We start from the raw sequence: 16440 nt of genomic DNA on the forward strand, positions 1-16440 counted from the left end.
CCCTGAGCCTCCTCTTCTCCAGACTAAACAAACCCAGCTCCCTCAGCCTCTCCTTGTAGGGCTTGTGCTCAAGTCCCTTCACCAGCCTGGTTGCTCTTCTCTGGACCTGCTCCAGCCCCTCAATATCCTTCCTGAACTGAGGGGCCCAGAACTGGACACAGCACTCAAGGTGTGGCCTCACCGGTGCTGAGTACAGGGGAAGAATCCTACTCCTGCTGACCACACCGTTCTTGATGCAGGCCAGGATGCCATTGGCCTTCTTGGCCACCTGGGCACACTGCTGGCTCATGTTCAGCTTCCTGTCAATCCAAACTCCCAGGTCCCTTTCTGCCTGGCTGCTCTCCAGCCACTCTGTGCCCAGCCTGTAGCGCTGCAGGGGGTTGTTATAGCCAAAGTGCAGGACCCGGCACTTGGCCTTGTTGAACCTCACCCTATTGGAATCAGACCATCTCAAGCTTCTCCTTCTGAAGAGCCCTTCTGCATTCCAGCAGGTCAACACTGCCCCACAAATGACAGTTTAACTACTGTGTGAACCCTGCTTGTGAAAAGAAGTATGGAAAACTCAGGAAATTTAGAGTAAGGGGGGATGAAATGTAAAGCTTTTGAAAAGAAAAAAAAAAGTACTGTGAGTCAATCACTGATGGTCAGCCTTTGAACCATATCCCTGTTTTAAACTGGAACAATAGATTTCCACAGTGTGAGTTCACAGATAAATGAAGGGGCAAAATCTGGATTTTGGTGTAATGTTAAATAATATGCAGACAGTGTTTCTGTAAGGCTTTTGCCAAATGATTTTGGCACCACTGTTGCTTTGTTCTTTCATCCCACAACCATCACTTCTACTGCTGGTAGAAATATTCAGGACATGCGTGAACAGGGCTGATGTTTTGTTATTGCATATGTAGTCAGGGTATTGTGAGCGGGACTGGATCTTTATCACTGCATCCAAGTCTCAAAATGTGCTACTGTGCTACCCTTGGGTCTCTCAAAAAACAACAGCATTATGTGAAAAAAAAAGCTATTTTGAAGTTAGTAGTTAGACAAGGGTCAAGTTAACTTGGAGCAGGCACTGCAGCTACCTATGTGAAACCTTCATTTTTTGCTTTGGATTTGGTAAGGACTGTTAAGGCTCTGTTGGCTGGGTTAACGATGCCAGGAGCAGGCTCACTGCTCAGACATTGTGGAGGTGTGAGCTTTGCTCCTTGTGGTATAGAGAGTTGCTAAAGTTCAAGATTTTCTTGCATCAGCTTTGATTGTTTTTGAATTGTTATTGTGGAATGCTTATGCTAAATGGCTTTCTCAAGCACTTACTGCACATAGAAGATGCAGGTTCCTAAGCAGGCTCATGGCGTGGTCAATCCAGCAAGCTGCACTTACTAAAAAAGCTCCCCATCTATTTTTAGATACTGGTTCCACAGACAGATGCTCCTTGTGATCGAATTTGCTGCCTAGGGAAGCAAGTTTGGCATCAGGTGACAGCTTAAACCCTAACTGTTTAAGGTAGAGCATAGTTCTCCTTTATTTTCTCGGTTTAGATCGCAGACACTTGAGCATGCCTTTAACTTAAAACAGAGCTATTACTAACTTAAGTCTAGTTTGTTTCCACTCCCTGTTGTCCTGCGAATGGACCATGTGGACTCCACAGGTATTCAAGTGAGTTGTGGACAGGATGTGGACCTGGAAGCACTATGGCCACACTTCCATGGTACTGAGTGATCTGGAACTCAGTTGGTTAAACTGCAGCCCAGCCACCTGTGTCACTGACCTGTCTTTTCTCCATCATACCTTTAGTCTCCTTAACACCATATGTGCCTTCAGTCTAATTTGAATGCTCATGATACTATCTGTGGATTTTGCTTTATCCTGGGTGACCCAAACTACTTTCAGCTCAGTTATGTGAAAGCTGGCTGTGAACAGCTAGGTTGAACACATGCATAACACAATATACACTCTTTTTTTTTTTTTTTTTTTTTTTAAACCTAAAGGTCAGGTGCTCTGCTTATGGCTATTTGGCATTAGGGTCTATTTGACAGAAATATTAAACACTGGGCAAAAGTGACAAAAATGTAATTCACTTTCTGTAGTGCACTTGCTATACACATTCTCATGAAAAACTGAAATACAAGTTAAATACATACTTATTTTATTCCAGGCTATAGAATAAGTGTATTTAGGCAGTTTTTCAAAGTGTATTGTACACTGCATGCACATTAAATCAGTTTAATAGCTTGACTGTTTTACAATTTGTGTTCAAAGAACTGTATGATAGGCAATGAAATCATGTTACAGCATGACTTACTGTCCATTTGGACTACATCCATTTTGTTATAAAGAAATTTTGGGAAATCCAAACTGATAAATGAAATATATATTAAACATTTTATTATGAGCATTTGCTCCAAGAAAGAAACTTTCACATGCTATTTTCAATTTTTAAACCCCTCCAAATAGAGGATTTTAGACAATAAATTTTGAACGTGATTTCATTGCAGTATTACACTGAAGATTGGTGTAATATTTTTCAAAATGATGTCACAGTTTCCAAATACAGATTTTGGAACCTTATGCTAGAAATCAGTATAATATTTCAGGGCCTGCACATCTAACTTTAAAACTGTCTTGAAAGAATGACTTGTCCATGTTGACAAGAACTTCTACTTGTGTGAACTATCTTATAAAGATAGCTAATGACTAGCAGGTCACCATCAAATAGTAACATTAAGAATATTCAAGTCTACATTTGTAAAGACTTATGCATGCAGTTCTGTCTCTTACACATTGTTTAGATGTGTGGGCTAAATGTATTGTGCCTCAAACACCAACAACTTGAAATTACACTATGTAAATATATACATATATGATGCTGTATATGTTTAGTACCACAGTAAATATAACTGTAATCAAATGATACTAGACATATGTAGGACCATAGTTAAATTCTAAGTAAGAAAAAAGCCAGAGAAATTCAGTATTTCACAGTAGAAGGAGGCAGTGCTTTCTCACTGAATTTTCCCCCCTCAGGATTTGTAAACATCATAGCTCTTATTCTATCAGTACAATAATTGAATATTTTATTCATAATGGTAAATAGCTAACCAACATGAATAAAGTTGTCAAAACACAGTAACACTTTCAGACAAAACAGGTATTTATTAAAAGAAACATTTATAAATATTTTGTCTTGCATTTTAAACTACATTTTCATAAATAACAATATTTAAAAGTGCTGAATATGGTAGGATAGTCAGCAACGCCACTGTAAACAGATTTGTTTTCCACTTTGCAGATTTTTTTTTTTTAGATCCCATTTTGTCAAACACTACAACAGTTAAAATATTTGCATAGGGAATAGAGAATAGCCCTTTTAATCATCTCCTGAATTCTTTATAAATTACAAAACCAAATGAGTTTTAGAAACAGTTTGTTAAATTGTTCATATATATATCCAAAAAAAGCACACAGGTTTCAAGTAAAAAGAATGACTAAAAAATTCCCCAAACTTGCTATCTGAAGCATGTTCAATAAATTAAGAAAATGAGAGGTAGTAAAACAAAGGGAAAAAAAGAAGCCCCAGAAGACAAACTAAGACCTGCATCCTCCCAGTTACTGTATCACTGCCTTGGCAGCAGCGGTTCCCGCCAAAGACGGCACCAGAGGCTGCCCGAAGGGACTAACTGGGTGGTTGGAGCCAACTGTGCTTGGGCTAGATTCCCCTCAAGGACACAACTGCCAGACCTGCCAGTCCAGTCAAAAGCAACAGGCTTATGCCATGTTTAGTCCTACATAAGTGAGAAGAACCTTGCCTCTTAAGTCTTAGTATAGTTACTAGTATTAAATATATATATGTATATATATATATACACAGACATATATATATTTAGCAAGTATTCAGAGCTATTTCTTGATATATCTTTAGCAGTTTATGAGGGATGCTAATGCTCATTTTGCTCGTGTATGGTAGGTATGAGGATGGGTTTTTTTAAGTTCCAAGACAATGTCTCTTTAAACATCAAAATGTGCCCTGAAATGGGACATTTTTTTGATAAAAAGGCCAAGCAAACACCTATTAAAAACACCATGGCAGCCAAATGATGGGAGTACTATGCTGCCTTAGCTCTGATTAAGGGCTCAGTACAGGATTTTTTACCCAGGAAAGACACCCATTGCGTTTCCATAGGCATTTTGCTTGGGTAAGATCTGTAGGTTTAGGAGCCCTTGAAGTTTGGTTTAGTATTACTCTCCAAACCCCTTGTTTTCAAGGAGTTATTCAAAATCAATGAGGCTAGAAGCTAAGATAAGTCTTCTTTAACCCGCCACCTCGTAAAACATTACTTTGTTTAAAAACATTTTTTACCAGGTTTAGCTTTCAAAAAAAAAAATCTTACAGGACAGATGCAATTCATCAAAATGTTCTAAAATGCTCTAAAATGCTACATGTAGGCAATCTTTTATTAAATTTCTTTATTCAAAAAACTAAATTATCAAGCTCTTTGTGTTGTTTTTTTTTGTTTTGTTTTGTTTTTTGCTGAAGTACATACATTATACAACAGTGTTAGAACTGGATAGCCAGTCTTTAATAAATCAATTACAGTATCTGACATCTGAAATGTACATTGAAAATCTTTGTTCTTTTAACAATTTAACAATATCAGCGCATAGATTTTGTCACCCAGATATGGATCCCTTTAAGTGATTTGTGCTTTTTTTTTCATTTTTTTTTTTTTTTTTTTTTTTTGACATTGCAACCTCTGTAATGAAAATGCCACAGTTTTGGCAGTGAACAACCAGAGGAATCCTCCGCTTGATTTATTTTAAATAAACAGTGATAAATAGCTCTTTTTCTCTGTACAGAAATATTGGCTTCAAAAAGTCAGTGTATTGTACTCAGTAGAGCATGTTGAGTAATGCTACACCTTAAAAATTGGCTTTTTTCAGTTAGTGATGTTAAAAAATGCAAGCCTCTTTCTGGTTCGCTGCAATTGTTTCTATGTACCATAAGACTGTATTGCACAAAAAAAGTCCTTAAATACAGGTATAATTTATGTTATTGGATTAAATATTGCAACAACTAAGTGGTAAGTGAAGCAGTTTTACCTTGCACATGCAGTGTGAGGATACACAAGGAGACTTCATAAAACTACAAATACATCATTGCAATCTTGACTGCAGTAGGGTGAAAGGAGTGTGAAACAAATGTATTTTGGCAAATCCATTGTTCCCCTCTCATGCCATCTTGAGCAAGGAGGACCTTGGTAAAAATGTAGACAGAGATCATAATATGTATTTGTTTTCTTCACAGTAGCCTGAGTAGTGCTAAACTGTAGTTCTCCAGGAACCCAGCTCCAGATGTTATTAAACTACTTTTCTTCCATCCCACCCACCCCCAAAAAATCAAGTTATTTTATTTGAAAATTAAAACTAAGTTTCAGAAGTAGAGCCTGTAATACTTTCAACAAGAGACTTATAAATCTGAGAGTTCAAAAACCTTGGAAAAGAGTCTCTGTGCATTAGGGTGTATATCTGGAGCTGGGCATCTTCATACATGTGAGGGCTGGGATCCAACAAGTTTCTATTGATCACTTCTCTCACCCGGGAATCAAGACTAACCTGAAGAAGATAAGAACAGAATAATATTAAACAACAATATTGGAAAAGCTGTAATATGTATCTTTTTTTTCTCATGGTTCCATTGAACATGCTGACTTTATCAGTTTATTCAGGTGGTGCTCTGTGCTTCTTTCAGAGACGTCACACAGTTACTGTGTAATGCACTGAGACCATCAACCCTATTTCAGTTCTGACTTGATCTTTGCATCCTTCTTAAGATCTGTACAATGAAATGCAGTTGTATAACAGACTAAATGCAGTGCAACTAAACTGAGCTCTGCAGTAACCTGAATTTTCCAAATTATGCTATTTTACCCTAAAAAATAATTTTTATGTACTTAAAATTATTTCTCTGAAATTAATGTTGAATTACCCTCATTCAGAGAGCTGAAATGCCTTTTCCTTTTTTTTCTTCTGAGCATTTGTGGTTAATCTTTTAGAAGCTTTCTATTCATCCTTCTCATCTGGCTGTCCTAGAGTTTTTTGCCATTTTTTTCAGGCATTACTCTTGTTCCTCACAAATTGCTCAGAGTTTTAATCATTTTTAGTGTTAATCTTCTCATTAATATTAACTGTTTCATGTTTGTTCTTCTTTTCAAGACTATTTAATATCTGGTAATTTATACTTTCAGGATATCTTATGTCCATATTTAAGTAGTTAGCAAGTTTCAGTTTTAGCTTCTCATTTACTTACAATTTGTAATGAACTGCTGTGCCTAGGCAGAAAAGGACATATTATGCTTGGGATGAATGCACAGATGATTTTAGCATATCATTTAGAAATTCGAGTGAATGTACAGCTTATTCATGAAATGCTCTAAACACCACCGAATTAATGCCTTCTGGATTAAATAAAATGGCAGTAGCAGGAAAGACCACTGGGACCAGCAAGGATCTGAGAAGAAAAAGGCTAAGCAGAGATCAGTTAAGCTACTGTGATTTACACCAAGTTGCAATCTGGCTGGCCCTACTACTCTGCAGCCATACAAAAAGACTCTCATACTGCCTGAAGGATTGAGTTCAACCATGAAAAGCTCCATGTACTAAGATACCTTGACATGGGAAGGACGGTAGCCAGAATGAAAACTCAGAACATGTATGGATGTGTGAGTTTGTGTGGTTTTATGTGGTGAAGCGAAGTCTTTGAAACACACTGCTGTGGTGTGATATGGTATGGTAGGGTACTGTGGAATAAATATACATTTTCAGTATATCTTCAGTACCAACTGTGGAATCTGCTATTGTTGGTTTGTTGGCATGTTGGAGTATGTTACTGACACAGCAGACAAGCTGCTTCTCTTCCAGTATTTGCTGTTATTTGGTTATCAGCCACAAAGTACAACTATGATGCAGATGAACTGCAAGTAATCTGTTGCCTATTCATGCTAGGAAACTGTACCTATTACTCGAGTACACTATCCCTGCAGGACATTCATTACACCTGCCCTACACACACTCTCCAAGCACTCATTGCTGCCCCTGCAAGCAGCACCCCAGGGTGCAGCAAGTGTCCCTCCTGTCCAGCTCTGAGATGGCTGGGCAGTGAGCGGTGCTCTGTCAGTGGCTATGAACAACCTCCCTGCTTTCCCACCCTGCTGCTTCTACTTCTGGTTCTGGCATGGCAGCCCCACAGCTACATAAAATAAGGAATCTGAAAGTGGCAATTCTTTTTTTGGGCTGTTTTCTGATTGAATTCACTGTCTAAATAAGGTATCCGTGCAAGCAGACTGGGCAGCACAGCAGGAACAAATGGATCAGTGGAACTGCTCAGCCAGTGATTGCGTGCAGGGATGCAGTGCTGAGGTAGTTTTGAGTAGCAGTGTTGTATCCATGCATTTTCAGAATTTATTTAAATAGATTTAAATCCCAGACCATTGCATTTCTGCAGCACAGAAATGACACACTAAGATTTGAGCAATTCTCCCCCCTACACCGGCATGTGTATTTATATAAAAAAATTAATTTGTGCAGGTAACTAATTGGCTATTCAATATCAAATATAACAGTTGGGATTAAAAAAAAAACCACCTAACCAAATTTGGCAGGTTGCTTGGGTTTGGGGCCATTGAGCACAGTAAAAGTTAATAGCACTTATAGAATGAAAAAAAATATTAATTATGGAACATTAATTTGCATTGTATTTCTTCAATGACTCACTAAAGCCAGATGGCAAAACTAGTAGGAATTATTAAAGATGAATACAAGGTTGTCTGTTTAGAACACTAAGACCTTCTGTCTCAATAACTTTATCACTGAACAAGTGATGCTAAATATTTCAGCTCTTATGCCAAAAGGTAACATCTGGAAGAGGATGCCTGGATGAAAAGAACTGTTCAGCTCCCATGCTGTTCTAAAGCACTGCAAACAGTTCTTGTTTGCCTTCTAAGATTTCCAGTATGGGCAGGAGCAACTGGATTGATGAGATCTGCAGCCATCCAGTGCACCAAGTTGGTGAGTAGGCTTGTTAAACCCTTAGTTAGTGTTTGAATTTTAACTTCTGGTCGATCTTAGCTTAAAAAGACAGCTGAGCATTCATCACATGTATATGTAGTAGAGATGTTGTATTAGAAGAAAAACTCATTATTAGCTTTCTGTATTGATAGTTGTATCTCAAGGCAAAAGTAGACACTATGGCACAAGGAAAGATAGTGGAGCTATAAATTGCTGTTGGCTTCATTCATATGAATGAAGCTGCAAAGTATTCTTGAATGCAGTGCCAAAGTAAAATGTAGGAAGCAAGGTCCGCAGGGAGCATAAATTAGCCATCGAGTAGGAAGTCAAATGCAATGCACAGAGACAAGACAAAGGTAATAAAGGTACATTATGTGGCCTAAGAAAGATTCTTCCATAGTGCTGATTCTATGTATCTCTGTATTCCAAAACATGGTTTGAAAGGGCATGCTTTTTCTTTACTCTGTGTAAAGGTAAGTTCAAAATGTCTATTTCAATTAAAGGGTTGAAGATAATCTAATATAATTTCCTAGATATTAAGTCTTTCATTAGAGAAAATATGTGGTCTTCATTCTTGGACTCTCATGTAGGAATAACAAGTGCAAATTTGGATTTTCTCCCAAACAGCTGTTGCAGCACATAAACTTTCATCTGCCAGATCAGGCAGACTTTCAGACCCCCATCCTGGCAATTCAGGCTATAACATTTCTGCTCTGGAATAACAGAAAACAAATGTTACATTTACAGATTTACCTCTTTTGGTGATAGTATAGAAATGTAATCTTCATATATAAGTCTTGCTTTTTCTTCAATGACTTTCTTGTTCTGTTCCTTCTTTAGATCTTCACATGCAAGCCAGAAAAGCAGGTTCTCCTCACTATACTCTGTTCTCAGGAACTCTCTGAAAAGGTTCCTCCCAGCTGGTGTTTTCATCATCTTGTCAAAATTCTGAGCCCAAGACAAAATTTCATCTGCAGTAGGGTTTTGGCTGCAAAAGCAAATATCATTACAAATATGCTTCTATTTTTGTAACAGTGTTTTCATACATTTGTCCAAAAATTCTCCTTTCAACTGCACTTTAGCCCAAAGTGAAAACTGGAAGCAACAAGCCTTCATCAGGGACAGGGGAATTTTGTTCACTCCACTTGTGCATTCATTAACTCAATAGCCCACTAACCATGTTTAATGTTACGAGACATGAATATGGCTTCCTACAAGTTTTCTGCTAGTGTTCTTAGCCATGCAACCCAAAGACAAAATCCCATAGCAGCACTGAATCCCTGTCTCTGCAGATAAAGAAGATGTGATTGCAGGAAGCTGGAAATAGACTCTCTTTCAATGAAGGGTTTAGATGACACCTGATGTTCCTGCCTGCTTCTGACGGTAACTGGTCAAAATTTGGCTGCCACACAATTTGGTTTAGGAAGAAAAAGAAAAATAAAAGCCTCTTGGCAGCCAAAAGCATACTAATGAGCCCCAACAAAATAGTAATTCAGAGAGCTTTTAAATTAGCATATTTCTCTGTGCTTGTACCTAAGGGTTGCTAAGCTTCACTCTGTTTGGTGCTATTGACCTGAATGATGATCTATTGGCATGAGATGTGATGGATGTTGCTGGCAAACTGGAAAGAGAAGAAATGGGAAAAAGTCCTTATTCCCATTTCCTGAAGGAAACTATTTGTGGCTTTTAACAGTGGATGCAGTGGATAAGTGATCAGAAGACTAACTTGCGTCACTAATCCATTAATTTACCAATGAATAGCTTAAGAAGGTAATACTCTGAATTACTTCACAATTAAATACAGTTTCAAACTTAATTCTGAGTGCCCATCCTCCCCTTCCTGATCCAACACAGGAGCTTTGCTGGCTGTTGTTAATAGTTTCTGTGTAATCATGATGCACAATAAATGACATTTGTCTATATAATTTTAAGTCCATTTATTAAGTCCTACTCTGCATGAAAGGCAGACTGGATGATAGGAAGTTATTTTTCTGATAAATGATAAATCAGAAAGGGTTTAACATTTAAACTATCCTGCAAAATAATTGTAATCCTAATGAAAATGTTTAAACACAGATGTGAAGGCGAAAAATCTTCTCTCTGAGGAGAGTGCAAACAACCTATTTGGGTGGATGTTGCTGACAAGCAACCTGTACTTCCTTACTGTCTGTTGGGAATCTCTCTTCACTGCAATATTTTGTGGAAATTTATGACCTTGTCCTCTCATAAAAGACCGTGATTAGCAATGAAGACAAGGAGTGGTTTGGGTTGCTTTTACCATCAGACGTGTCCTCTGAATTTGCTTTTTATGGGATTAGAGAACTCAGAGCCTCTGACAGGCTAGCATTTTTCCACACACAACAAATATTGGCCCAAACTTTAGACAGAAATAGGAGCTCAGACTTTCAGTGTGTTTAACCCAATTTTCAAGGTATGTGCTTTTTGGTTTATGCGAGTGAAACCACTGTCCAAGCTCTGTTATGAATGGTAGCCATGTCAAAAATCTGATTGTGAAGTACACTTGCCCATTAGTTTTTCATCTTGTTTGGATAAACAGAAGAAAATTATCTAACAGGTAGCAGAGGCTTTTTATAGTGATTCACCTATGGAACCATCCATGCACCTCTCATTCTTCCCCACAGTTCTTCCCGACAAATAAGAAACCATAAATAAACCTGACTTAAGAATCAGTGTCTCTGCTGTCATTTCATTGTCAGGACAGATTTTGCTTCTTCTCGTATAGACTTTTTTGTAGGAAAAGCAATTAAAAGGACATTCCCAAAGCACAAAACCCAAGGCAATTCTTAAAATTAGTTAAAGGCAAATCAAAACATTTACTAGACAACAGTTTGACCAACTTACCATTCTTCTATGACTTGGATACTCTCCAGTTTGGTCGTATGTGTTGGCCTTCCTGCATTGTCTCCTCTGTCTTCATTCCTAACAGTGAGGCTGCAATGTAGTACAACACTTTATTTTGTCTAGAGAAAGTTAATTTAAAACAATGACTATAGTAATGCCAACTTTTAAAAGATATATAAAGTGCCATTTTTCACACTTGCCTCTAAAATTTTGGAGATGACTTTTTTATAATGACTTTTCCCCTCCATTCTGATGAATATTAATTGATTAACAGTTGCTATCAGCATGTGCATTTTTTTAGAAGCTCACAGTTTATCCACTGAAATGCAAAAACTTAGAGGTCACTTTTGGAGTGATTTCACTTAGTAAATTGAGAATATTAGTAACAATAAGGGCAGGTGAGGATAAGAATAGCTGAATTGGACATTGATGGGGTTTTAGTGCCCCACCAGTTCTAGATAGCTTTTCATTCTTTATGAACATTCCCTTTTTTGTCTCCAGGATATGGTGACAGTAGATGGCTCAGATACAGATCTTAGCATGTGGCAGCTCCTTATGATTTCCTCCTCTGACCTAAATTTGTTTTCCATTCCAAAAAGTAAAACTTACAGGCCTCTGAACAGAAAGTCATCCATTACCCTCATATTACCACAAGCAAGGAAAAGAAAGACTTTCGTGAGGACGTTTTAATTTTTTTTCTTTTTTTTTTTTGAGCTCAAAACTAGCATCACTTATTTTTCTGCAGATACCTTTTTAATCAGATTTGCTTTAGTGGTAGAGGCATCTTCTGTGTGTGTTCTCTGTCAATGCTCTGGAACATGGTATTGCCAGCAAAACCACAATTCCTGATAACTATTGAAATAAAGTATGTTTTGAGTGACATAGTTATTCATACAGGAAACCTGGTTCCAAAGTTAAGCTTAAGAAGTGGAACATAGTAAGGAGATGGAAATTTCCCTTTAGCAGGTGTTCCCTATGTATGCAATTCAGACAAAACAGGCAACCAAGCAAAAAATCCCCCTCCCAATCCCAAGAGAGCTCATCTTTTGAATATTGAGTATTCATCATACAATGATGCTCTCAGTCATCCTAAGTGTTGCTATACAAAAATATGTTGGTAGCATAAAGCTTCTCCCTCCCCCACTAATCTGAGAAACTCACACTCAGCTCTAAAAAGAAATCCCAGCTCTGAGACACTTTTAGTACAAATAACCTTTCTTTTTAGACCCTCTGTATTTATGAGTTTCTTCAACTTTTTTCAAGCATTTGGCAGACTTAATAGGTGATCTCAAACACTCTTCTGAAAACTGGAAGTTTAGGCTTCCAGGTAAAGCAGAGCACATATTAAGACTTAAACATTACAAAGACGTACACTTTCAAATGAAGCTCTTTGATACTGGTTGCTCCTTCACTTACCTGCCAAGACCTTAGTTCAGGCCCTTGGTCCTACTTCCCCTGTTACAGCGTAGCAATGCAGCTCCAGTGCTGCTAAGGTGTTAGGGTGTCATCAACTGCTGCAGGAGAAACAACACATCCTGAACTCTGGGGTTGGCAGGTAAAAAGCCTTTCTGTCTCCTCTGACCTGTTGTTCGTCAGTCTAAAGAGGGAGCACCCAGGAAAGACAACAGGAGTTCCGTATACAGGAGGAGAAAAAAAAAAGGGACCATCCGCTTTCTTTCTGTCTTGTAATCTTTAAGTCCACACATGTAACTGCTTAGGGTCACCTTGCATCTGGCCAGAGTACAAAGCTGGGGTGAGGGAGAAGCAGGGAAGGCACAAAGCTTCTTTCTCTCTCTGCCTCCTTCCCTCCTTTGCAGTCCATAGGTAGAGCAGCATTTGTCTTCTCTGCTGGGTGCAGAGAACTGAATATCCTTCAGTTCCGTGAAAGAATAACACCACGGAAGAGGAAACAGCTTGTGTCCGTTGTGAATGTAATAGGGTGTTCACCCAAGTCTGTCTAAAAGAGAATGAAGCTACTTGTTTTCCTTCATCACATGAGCAGCAACTAAGCTGTACTGATATAATTTACTTGTCGGGCAGTAGATGCCCAAGGATGTGGAGTCTTACTGGAAGTAGAAAGTGACTCATTTGAGAACAGCCAGTCTACAGTGCTAATTTAATTTATTGTCTGGGATCAAGTACTGTTTGTTTTGCTCATGCAAAATCTCTGCTAGACTTAGGAAAACTATCATGCGTTGATAAAGGGGAAACAGTGAAGTAGTGAGTGGTGAGCAAGAGAAATAGGAAAACGGACAAGAAAGCCATGTTAACTTCATTGCACTTTTTTTTTTTTTTTTTAATCAAAGGGGTAATAGATAGGCATTATGCATTTTGATTTCCTACAAGACTACGTCTCAATAAAAAGTTCAGATGGTAGGTCTGAAACACAGTGTATCACTTTTCTGGTATCTACACCAGAGTGACAATATAAGATACACACTTGTCCCTGATTCCTTCATCTCAGCATTCATATCTGGAGTTTAATAGCTGAATTTAGTCAGAGTTGCAAAATAGGAAAGACTCTAAAGACAGAAGTGTTATACTGGGTTGGAACACTTTCTCACGTTTGGGTATTGCATTTAAAACTGTGCTAAATTTATAATTCATCTTGACCTAAATTCTGCATTGTGTTTCCAGTGACAAACACTAGCACTACATTTCAACTTTTATTTATCTACATCTGTCAAGACAGATCCATTCCATTGGATACATTACTTTTGATATGTTTTTTCTGTGAATGAAACCATCATTTTTATACAGAAGTACATTCGATTCAGACATGTTCTGTTTCCACTCAAGGAACTGGTTCATATTCTCTTAGAGAAAAAAAATTAAATATTTACACATTTGTGACTGCAAAGCTGACTTGAAAGCAGCCTTTAAATAACTGATCACAATAACAGACTGCTACCTTTTAACTCAAAATGACTCCACTACACTGCTCTTTCCTATGTTGCTATCTTTAGCTAGAAACACACTATCTGTTCACATTTTTCTGTAGAATTTAAGCAGTCCACAGCAAAAAAGGCATCCTGCATAACTGATGTCTCTGATACCTTAATCCATCATTGAAGCTAGCTGATTATGTCAGAAGAATTATGTTGTGTAGTGTAAAACTAAACAGACTAAAAGTAGCAGGCTGAAGATTAACAAAATGATCTTAGTTAAGGCTTTAAGAAGAGGAAATTGCTGATATGCCTTATCAAAAAGTAGTTCAATGAAATGGAAGTGTTCTAGAGAGACATCTGATGTAAATTAACATCTATGGTGCTATTATTATTTATTAGTTGGAATACACCCAGCATATCTTTCAAATTTAGAGATGCAAATTTCCCATGATAAAAGCACAAAAAACCCTACTAATACCTTATAAAGAGAGAGTTTGGGATGTCTAAAGACAGAGTTTAAATGGAAAGCACTGTACATGTTTGTTTTCTGTTCCTGTGGAAGGTTTGTTCTGCCCACTTGTATGCTGATTTTATTGCTCTGGAGAGTACAGTAAAAAGTACTTCAGTGGCCTGAGCTTGATGTACCCTTCAAATATGTCTTGAGTTCCTGACTGCTACAAAACCAATAAGTTTCTTTAACTACTGCAACAGTATTTTTATGACAAATTTCTCTTTGGAGTCAGTGTGTTTCTATTTTGCAACTTAATACACTTTATAAGTAAAAATTTTAATGAGCAGGGACTACTTGAAGAAGTACACAAATTGAACAAATGAACACAAATAAACTGGTCCAGGTTCCTAGCTGATGTGTTTTTGGAGGAAATGCTGGGATTCAGAAAACCAATCTTTATTTTTTTAGCTGCTGTTATTTGGCTGTTAATATTCATGGTCAGCAATTAAATAATTGTTCTGTTGTGTAATTACTTAGCTAAATCTGTATTGCCACACTGTGGTGCATGAGAAGGTGAAAAAGCCAAGCTAATTGGAAAAATCATCAGGAGAGTTGAACTAATTTAAGAGCAAACATCTCACTGACTCTTCCTCCAGATGTTTCCAGCTGGTGGTTTTAGCTTTCTTGTTAGTCGCATCCCTACTGCTGCACTTATCTTCTACTGCCATTAAGAAACAGAAAGTAATTTAGAACTTGGACCTGATCTTTCATTCTCTGTATATCCAGTAAACAAATGGTATTTAATTGCTTCCCAAGGGCCAGGTTTTATGTACCAGTAGCCTAAATCTGGTGAATCAGTGAAATGACTGTTATCAGTATGGGAAGAACACCATGCCATTGTGACAGGCGTCAAGATTAATATTCTACCCATGCATGGCTGACACCAATTATACTCCCTCAGGTATCTTCTAAGTTATGTGCATCATATGCAGTATACCACCACAGTATATTGCAATTATGTCTGGCACTGAAGACAACGTGACTATTAAAACCTCTTGCCTTAGTGGTGGTTTTTTTTGCTGTCATGGAAATAAGGAGTAGAAATCAAACTGGGACACTATGAACTCGTTTGGTAGGCTATTGGTGGCCATTCAGGAGATCTGGGCTCAATTTCTACTTCTTGGCTGAAGTTTGTAGATGCTATGCTCTGCTGGGCAGCAACTGCATTTGAGGCTGAACCTGTGTATGCCACATAGTAGGGCTATGAGCCCTCAGGCCACCGCTGTAACACAACAGCCATCCTTATTCCAGCCTAAAGGCCACATTAAGTCAATTGCACACACAATCTAAAGGCAGAATTTAGTTTTCAGGTGAAAATCAATATTCAGTTAAGATTCTCCGGATAACAGATGTTCTGACATGTTTCCTTCACTGATCTACTCTTTGAAAGAATATATCTCACTGGCACCACATTTCACCCTGTCCTACTCCTAGGAATTTTTATAATCATCAGATCAAGAGACACAATATTTTTAGTTTTCTTAAAAAACCCCACAACTCTCCCCACCAAAAAATCCCAAGATGTAATTGTGATTTTAAAATTCCACTGTGTAGACAATGTAAAATGACCATTCCCCAGAAATGCTGACAAACACAAGTCGAATTTACCAAACAGATTCAGATAGGAAATATTTTTCATGGCTGTTTGGAGGAGGAAAAACTTTTAAACAAACATTACTGCATGTGAAAACAAGAACATATGATTAGTGCATTTTCCTGAAGTGCAAGGAAGGTGGTTTTGAAGACTTCAAGACAAAGATGGGCAACAACCCTACATCTTTCCCTGCTGGGTAAATACCTTCACTCTTCAATTCAAAGCGGTGGTGCTCTTGCTGATCTCCATGCTTTCTGACTCCCTTACTTTTATTACAAGTGACTGGCTATATGAACAGAAACTTTTTTTTTCCTGGTTTGAATTCAGATGCAGAAAAAGTGCATGCTAGTATCTTTTTCATTTTGGATTGTGGTTCAATTTGACCAGATTGTCTTTAAGACTGTGGTTCAACATATGATAATGCAAAAGACAACTATACTGGCACTTTTAAATTTCCTTTATGAAAACTTAAACTCTAAATTATTTTCTGACACCTTGTTTTTTGACAGATGGAATATTAAGCCTGA

At 37.8% G+C, this 16440-nt stretch overlaps 1 protein-coding gene across 4 annotated transcripts in view; it reads right to left on the reverse strand.

The window, feature by feature from the left end:
* Positions 1-2120: 2120 nt before the first annotated feature.
* The window catches only part of RGS17 (regulator of G protein signaling 17), a 73219-nt gene continuing 58899 nt past the window's right edge, over positions 2121-16440 (reverse strand). For 3 of the 4 annotated variants that reach the window (XM_050314887.1, XM_050314888.1, XM_050314889.1), the window contains 3 exons: positions 10921-11010; positions 8812-9046; positions 2121-5607 (listed from right to left, as the gene is read on the reverse strand). In XM_050314887.1, coding sequence (XP_050170844.1) covers positions 5419-5607; positions 8812-9046; positions 10921-11010 — 514 coding nt within the window. In that variant the 3' untranslated portion in view covers positions 2121-5418. The remainder of the gene's footprint in view (positions 5608-8811; positions 9047-10920; positions 11011-16440) is intronic. The other variant, XM_050314890.1, reaches the window with a different exon arrangement.

The sequence above is a fragment of the Myiozetetes cayanensis genome, unplaced genomic scaffold, assembly GCF_022539395.1.
Source record: "Myiozetetes cayanensis isolate MyiCay16 unplaced genomic scaffold, myiCay2020 scf2-11, whole genome shotgun sequence".
In the NCBI taxonomy this organism is placed as follows: Eukaryota; Metazoa; Chordata; class Aves; order Passeriformes; family Tyrannidae; genus Myiozetetes; species Myiozetetes cayanensis.